Source organism: Moschus berezovskii, chromosome 6 (genome assembly GCF_049115385.1).
Source record: "Moschus berezovskii isolate FMDL1 chromosome 6, NW_MosBer_1.0, whole genome shotgun sequence".
Lineage (NCBI taxonomy): Eukaryota > Metazoa > Chordata > Mammalia > Artiodactyla > Moschidae > Moschus > Moschus berezovskii.
The window spans coordinates 52,205,539-52,213,976 of NC_142465.1; the positions used below are offsets into that span (position 1 = coordinate 52,205,539).

The following is an 8,438-nucleotide window of genomic DNA, read 5'->3' on the forward strand; positions in this document are numbered from 1 at the left end:
TTTTGTCAATTCCAGTACTCTCTTTAATCCCGGGACAGTACCCTGTACAAATGTCTATCGCAATGTCTATATTCCACTTACTTGTTTATCTGTCTCCCTAACTACATTGTCGGAGAAGGACATGGAAACCCACTCCAGTATTCTTGCCTAGAGAATCCTATGGACAGAGGAGCCTGGTGGGCTGCTGTTCATGGGGTCACACAGAGTCGGACACGACTGAAGCTACTTAGCATGCATGCATACACTGGAGAAGGAAATGGCAACCCACTCCAGTATTCTTGCCTGAAGAATCCCAGGGATGGAGGAGCCTGGTGGGCTGCTGTCTGTGGGGTCGCACAGAGTCAGACACAACTGAAGCAACTTAGCAGTAGCAGCTACTACACTGTAAACTTTCTAGAATAAGATAATGTTTTATTTGTCTTTGTATTCCAGGAGGGAGCCATGGTACCTGGCAAGTCTGTTGTTCCTCTCCTAAAAGCAGCACCCTCTCTGCTACTCTGATCTCAGTCAATACTGACCTCCAAGTATCTTAAAAAAACATCAGGGTCAAAAAGACACATGTACCCCAATGTTCACTGCAGCACTATTTACAATAGCTAGAACATGGAAGCAACCTAGATGTCCATCAACAGATGAATGGATAACAAAGCTGTGGTACATATATACAATTTAATACTGCTGCTGCTGCTGCTGCTAAGTCACTTCAGTCGTGTCCGACTCTGTGTGACCCCATAGACGGAAGGAAGCCCATACTACTCAGCTATAAAAAGGAACACATCTGAGTCAGTTCTAATGAGATGGACAAAGTTAGAGCCTAGTTTACAGAATGCAATCAGTCAGAAAGAGAAAAATAAATATCATATTCTGATGCATATATATGGAATCTAAAAAGATGGTACTCGTGAATTTATTTTCAGGGCAGCAATGGAGAACCAGACACAGAGAACAGACCTATGGACATGGGGGGAGGGGAGGAGGAAGAAGGTGAGATGTATGGAGAAAGTAACATGGAAACTTACAATACCATATGTAAAATAGATAGCCAGTGGGAATTTGCTGTGTGGCTCAAACAGGGGCTCTGTGACAATCTAGAAGGGTGGGATCCAGAGAGAGATGAGAGGCAGGTTTGGGAGGGAGGGGATATGGGTGTACCCATGGCTGATTCTTGTTGATGTATGACAGAAAACCACAAAATTCTGTACAGCAATTATCCTTCAATTAAAAAAAAAGTCAAGGTCCCTCCTACCACACAGTCTTTGCAAAAGCTGTTGCACCTGCCTTAAACATTTTCTTCCTTACTGTTTACCCCATTTACTACAGAACTCAGATTAACTGTCACTTCCTCAGAAAACCTTCCTTGAATCTCATAAATATAACCTCATGGCACTTCATACTATTTCTATTAAGCACTGATATTATAGTTACTTCCCAGGTGGCACTAGTAGTAAAGAACTTGCCTGCCAATGCAAGAGACACAAGAGACAATGGTTCGATCCCTGGATCATGGGGAAGATCTCCTGGAGGACGGCGTGGCAACCCACTCCAGTACTCTTGCCTGGAGAATCCCATGGACAGAGGAGCCTGGTGGGCTATAATCCACAGGGTCTCAAAGAGTCCGACGTGACTGAAGCGACTTAGTACACATAGCACACACAGCTGTGATTATTTGTAGAATGTCTGCTTAATGCACTTAGAGGGGAAGCTCCATTAAGACAGCAACCTCATCGTCTAATCTCTCCAGGGCATCCCAGCAACAAACATACCTTGCTTGGAACATGGTAGCCAGTCGCTAACACTTGCACGATGTATAACTAAACCCTCCACAAACACTTAAACATTTTCTGTCTTAACTTGTGCTGCCTACACACCTGTGGCTATTTAAATTTAATTAAAATTAAAACTTTAGATTCAGCTCCTCTGGTGCACTAGCTGCATTTGAAGTTTTCAATAACTACACACGGCTAGCAGCCAATATACAGCAATGCCATCATCACAGAAAATTCTACTGGACAGCAACTGCTCTGAACATCCAAACACTCTTAAACATCAGTCACCAGGAACACACAATAGGTGTAATTCTTAGGACAGGAAACTAGACTAGATAAATACAGATCACAAGATTAACAGGTTAATGAGTCAACAGTGCCTTGTGGTGTTTCATGTGTATGTGTGTTTAAGTAGCTGAACAGCAAACATATTCGACTCCAGGAAAGACAGAGATTAAAAGCCCTGATTCGGGGTGTTAATACTGGCTGGACACCCAATGTTTCCTTGTTTATAAAACTACCTCAAGAAGTTGTGAACATTAATGAGATACACGTAAAGCCCAAGCTTAACATACAGTATTTGCTCAAGTCTCTGCTATTATTATTTTATTCTAATCAGGACGAAGCGCTTAGGCGATTCCAAAGGAAGTCTGTTAGCAGCGATGGAGCGCCGTACTTTGGAGGAGGCCATAATAGAAACAATTCATTACTCCGCCGATCCCACCCCCGAAGGGCGAGTTATTTCCTCACCACGGAGCAGCCCAGGGAGGCTACCAGCATTTACGCCCCCACTGCAAAGTTCCTCTGCGTCAAGAAACACCGCGTCTTCGTCCTCCTCCGCATCCTCCCTTAAATACTCGTCTTCCTCCTCCACCAGGTCCTTGGGTGGGAGCAGAGGTCCCTGCAGCTCCAGCAAGGGCTGACTCGACGAGGCCATAGTCCGTTGTCCCGAGCTCAATCCCAATTCCGGAAAACCCCGGGCTGCGTAGACGCCCATGATCAGCCAATCAGCTCCGCGACTGTAGGACCTTCGGCCTCCAGGGGGTGGGCGAAATGTGTGACTTGAGTTAACCGTTTGGAGACGGATGGCAACTAAACTTGCGGTGATGATCATGCTTTAGTATACACAGACATTGAGCTATAATGCTGTACGCCTGAAACTTGTTTTAAAAGATAAAGGCCATCCGCTTTCACAAACTTACCTCCTCCCCTGGAGTCTAGCTCGCGCGAAGCTCCGCCTCAAGTTCCCAGCGGAGGGCCGGGATAGGATGGAACGCCGAGATTCGGAGGAGGCGGGGCGGGTGGGGGGGGTAATGGGAGGGGCGGGCGGGGTAATGGGTGGGGCGGGGCGTGGGCGGGGCGTGGGCGGGGCGTGGGCGGGGCGCGCTCCCGCCCCGGCTGCACAGTCAAACTCCAGGCTCCCCCAGGTGCTGGGAGGGAACTAGCTGGCTAGGCCGCGGCATAAACAGCACCTGCAGAGCAGCTAACCCGCCGCGTCTCCTGCCTAGAGAGAAACTCAAGGGAAGGTCAATCTACTGAACCTAAAGTGAAGTTGCTCAGTCCTATCCGACTCTTTGCGACCCCATGGACTGTAGCCTACCAGGCTCTTCCGTCCATGGGATTTTCCAGGCAAGAATACTGGAGTGGGTTGCCATTTCTTTCTCCAGGCAATCTTCCCAACCCAGGGACTGAACCCTGGTCTCCCGCATTGTAGGCAGATGCTTTACCATCTGAGCCACTAGGGAAGTCACTGAACCTAAAGAGCTAGGAAAAGCAAGCTCTCCCAACGACTCCAAAACAAAAAATCCAAATGCCCTTCCGCCAACACCCAAAGCTCAGAGCCTCGAATCTCCAGCCAGGAGATCCACCTAGGCATGACTGCTTTGGGCCTCTTGTTTTTTTATTTAGAAGTTGAATTTGTAAGATCAAAGGCACTTTATTCAAGGTACAGACCTCTAGGCCTCATTCCATACCCATATCGGGATCTAGGGCTGGGACCCAGGATTCTTTTAAGCGCATGTCTCAAGTCGTTAGTTTTGATGCTCAGCCAGATTTGGAAAGCAGTGGATTCAATAACTTTCACAATGCTCCTCATTTCCTCTGTTAATATACCCTGGCCTCCCAAACTTTAGGCTGAGCTGCCATCTGCTAGTGCATGCTAGTGTCGAATCTGTGCGACCCTAAGGACTATACTCCAGGCAAGAATACTGGAGTGGATTGCCATGCCCGTTTCCGGGGGTTCTTCCTGACACAGGAATTGAACCTGCATTGCAGGCGGATTCTTTACCGCTGAGCCACCGGGGAAGCCCCATAGTGGGGCAAAATAAGCCTAGTTATAGCCCAGAGTATAGACAAGAATGGGGGAAGGCAAGTAGAAGAGAAAGAAGTGATTTAAAAGTTATTCTGGAGCCATGGTTCCCATATGTTTGAAAGTAATGGTACTTTTTGAGGAACAGCATAAAATATATGACTACATTACTATTTTGATACTATTATGAAATTACTCAATAATAAACCCAAAATAAGCATACAGTTCAGTTCAGTCGCTCAGTTGTGTCTGACTCTTTGCGACCCCATGAATCACAGCATGCCAGGCCTCCCTGTCCATCACCAACTCCTGGAGTTCACTCAAACTCATGTCCATCGAGTCGGTCATGCCATCCAGCCATCTCATTCTCTGTCATCCCCTTCTCCTCCTGCCCCCAATCCCTCCCAGCATCAGAATCTTTTCCAGTGAGTCAATTCTTCGCATGAGGTGGCCAAAGTATTGGAGCTTCAGCTTCAGCATCAGTCCTTCCAATGAACACCCAGGACTGATCTCCTTTAGAATGGACTGGTTGGATCTCCTTGCAGTCCAAGGGACTCTCAAGCATCTTCTCCAACACCACAGTTCAAAAGCATCGATTCTTCAGCACTCAGCTTTCTTCACATTCCAACTCTCACATCCATACATGACCACTGGAAAAACCATAGCTTTGACTAGACGGGCCTTTGTTGACAAATAAAGGAAGCTAAGTGCCTTTGTTGGCACCTTTGTTGGCAAAGTAATGTCTCTGCTTTTTAATATGCTATCTAGGTTGGTCATAACTTTCCTTCCAAGAAGTATCTTTTAATTTCATGGCTGCAGTCAGCGTTCGCAGTGATTTTTGAGCCCAAAATAATAAAGTCTGACACTGTTTCCACTGTTTCCCCATCTATTTCCCATGAAGTGATGGGACCAGATGCCATGATCTTTGTTTTCTGAATGTTGAGCTTCAAGCCAACTTTTTCACTCTCCTCTTTCACTTTCATCAAGAGGCTCTTTAGTTCCTCTTCACATTCTGCCATAAGGGTGTGTCATCTGCATATCTGAGGTTATTGATATTTCTCCCAGCAATCTTGATTCCAGCTTGTGCTTCTTATTTGCTAAATCCAAAAGCATCTTATTCTATAGATTCTAATATAGATAAATAACAGCCCCCACCAAAGTTTTTAATTTGTAGGACCATACACATGTAGCTAACACAGCTTTGTAAATCAAATATACTTTATACTTCAATAAAGTTAGTTTGTTCTTTAAAAAAAAACTTATGGGAGAAAATGCTAGAATTGATTTTCTTTTCCTTTGGGTACAAATGTCAACTTTTGTTGCTTTTAGAAACACACTCTGTTGCATCAGTGTTTCCACGGATGTCTGTATGAGGTTGAATGCCTTTCTTAACACTCAGGATAGCTACACCACAACATGGAATCTGTCCTGACAAACGTTTTACCACTCATCTCTTTGTTACTAAACCCAGTGGATACAGTTCTGCCTTTGTCTTGCCTCACCTCTCAACAGTATTTAACATAGGTAGCTTTTCTTTTTAACCATTTTCTTGTAACACTCTGCTTACTAGGCTTTTGTAACTCATCTTCTCGGGTTTTCCTACTCTCTCTCTAGCGATTTATAGCTTCTTTGGGTTCCTCTATTAGCCTCTGAAGTAACGGTGTTCCCCAGGGTTCCATCCTAAGCACCTTCTCACTCTGTAATCCTTCCCTCAGTCATCTTTCACCTACTCTATCACCTACATGCTAATGACCCCTAGTCTAATCTTCAAACCTGTGCAAACAACTGCCTATTAAATGCCAGGATTGGATGCCCCTTGGCTCCCCTGACTCAGATATCCAAACTGAAAGGCATCCACTGCCCAAATGTGGGTCACATATGTGTGTATTCATAAGATAACCTTTTTACCAACATGATGATTTGGGCACAAGGCTCCAGATACTAAGCTTCTGTTTCTATAATTCAATTGCATTCTATTGGGCACTGTAGGGAGAAGGCAATGGCACCCCACTCCAGTACTCTTGCCTGGAAAATCCCATGGGCGGAGGACCCTGGAAGGTTGCAGTCCATGGGGTCGCTGAGGGTCGGACACGACTGGGCGACTTCACTTTCACTTTTCGCTTTCATGCATTGGAAAAAGAAATGGCAACCCATTCCAGTGTTCTTGCCTGGAGAATCTCTGGGACAGGGGAGCCTGGTGGGCTTCCGTCTATGGGGTCGCACAGAGTCGGACACGACTGAAGCGACAGCAGCAGCAGGCAGTGTAGGTTAGGATTCAGGATGATGAGAACTTTACTTCTGTCAACTACAAATTGGCATTTGCTATCTTTCTCTACAAGCTACAATCTGCAGCTGCTGATTTTCAACTCCCCATGAAACTGTTAGGGGAAGCATACTGATTGAAACCGCCCACCCTGGCCAGGCACCATAGTAAACATTTGCATGAGTTGTTTTACGACAGAAGGTCCTACTAAGGAACACAGAACTAATAAGCCACCACCAACCGGAAGAATTCGGGAAAAGTCAAAAGGAGACACCACATGTCCGACCACCTCCCAGAATCCTCTCTGGTATCCATCTTGGCTGAACAAGGCGCGCACCACCAGGAAGGACTCTGAGTCAGAATGATTGGCTACGGACAACCCAGAAACTAATCCCATCACCATAAAACCTGAGACTGTGAGCCATGTGGCAGAGCAGCTCTCCTGGGTTCCCTTACCCTACTGCTCTCCACCCGGGTGCCCTTCCCAATAAAATCTCTTGCTTTGTCCGTGCATGTGTCTCTGGTGGGACTCTTTGCTGAGACTGACATCCTGACCACTCGGGGTACTCAGGGGCCAGCTTGCCTGCCAATAGACCAGACCCAGCGGCCACAACTGGACCCCTTTTGTTCCTGGTCTCCTCGTGACGCGGACAACTGGCCAGAGTGCCCCGACCAGTAAGAAAGAGGAGACTTTATTGACCTCTCTCCCCTTCCCTCTCTCTTTCCTCTCCTTAACCCTTCCTATCCTTCCCCATTTTTCTAGTCCCCCGGTCCTGGACGCAGGAATCTGGTGAAGGGCCTCAGCCTGAGCTGAGGATTGGCAACTGATCACCTCCTCTTGGCAGAGAACTCGAATTCTGGTTCTGTTCTAGTAGGGCCAAGTTCCAGTCCTCCCTTCTCTGGAGGCCCAGGGTAAAGTCCCATAACGCCTGGGTGTCTGCAGATGGCAGGAGACGTCTGGAAGGCCACCCCTTTCGCCCCCTCTCCCTCCTCCTCCCCCTTCTTTCAACCTGGCTTCCTTTCCTCCCTTTGAAATGTTTGAAGACCTGAGATATTTTCATTTACTCTGTTAGTACTTGGATCTGAAGTTCTGTGTCTTTATAGGAGGTTTCCTGAGAGACTGTATTCTTGTATTTAAGGGAGTGTCTGATGAGGACTGCCAGGTCTATATGTGTGTTTTAACTCTGTGTTCTGTGTTGTGATTTTTGATGGCCATTTTGCTTTGTCTGGCTACCATTTGGTTTAGACCTGCCGCCATTTTGTTAGAACTTGATTTTCTTTCCCTGTGCCTTGAGACCAGGTCTCTGGCTCTGTTCTCAGGAACACTTATCTAGGCCATCTCTAACTCCTGATACTGAGGGAAAATGGGAAAAAGTCTTTAAAAGTTTTATTTATTCCAACTGTTTTTTATAAACTAGTAAATTTTATATTGTAATACCTAATTCATGACTAAAATTTTATATTGTAATATCTAATTCATGACTAAAAACTTAGAAAAGCTAGATATTGCACTTTGTGTGTCTAAATATGTCTTGGTATGTCTTTGTTGCTGGGTAATATTTTTGAGTTTAATTTGTAAATGAGCTCTATTTAATTGGCTTAAAGAAAGGTGAGCGCTTATAAATCAAATAATTCTGAATTAAACAATAAATTCCAGGTTCATGTGAACTGGGAAATATTCAGTATTAAATACCTGATATTAATGTTTGTTTGTTGATCTAATATAGACATGTCTTCAGTTCAGTTCAGTCGCTCAGTCATGTCCGACTCTCCGCGACCCCATGAATCACAGCACGCCAGGCCTCCCTGTCCATCACCAACTCCCAGAGTTCACTCAAATTCATGTCCACAGAGTCGGTGATGCCATCCAGCCATCTCATTCTCTGTCGTCCCCTTCTCCTCCTTCCCCCAATCCTTCCCAGCATCAGAGTCTTTTCCAGTGAGTCAGCTCTTCACATGAGGTGGCCAAAGTATTGGAGTTTCAGCTTTAGCATCAGTCCCTCCAATGAATACCCAGGATCGATCTCCTAATATTAAGTAAAATATTTTCATTGTACCTAGGTTTAATATAAGTTAAGTATTATCATATCAATTACAAGTT

General features: G+C 45.6%; 1 protein-coding gene across 6 annotated transcripts in view; it reads right to left on the bottom strand.

The window, feature by feature from the left end:
* The window catches only part of HELB (DNA helicase B), a 49,983-nt gene extending 46,987 nt beyond the window's left edge, over window positions 1-2,996 (bottom strand). For 4 of the 6 annotated variants that reach the window (XR_016037608.1, XM_088837037.1, XM_055396728.2 and 1 more), the window contains exon 1: window positions 2,517-2,994. Coding sequence is in view for 5 of the 6 variants with exons in the window: in XM_088837037.1 (XP_088693163.1) it covers window positions 2,517-2,880 (364 nt within the window). In the remaining variant the exon portion in view is untranslated. Of the gene's footprint in view, window positions 1-2,516 lie in introns of all 6 variants that reach the window. The other 2 variants (XM_088837035.1, XM_088837036.1) reach the window with 2 other exon arrangements.
* Window positions 2,997-8,438: the final 5,442 nt, after the last annotated feature.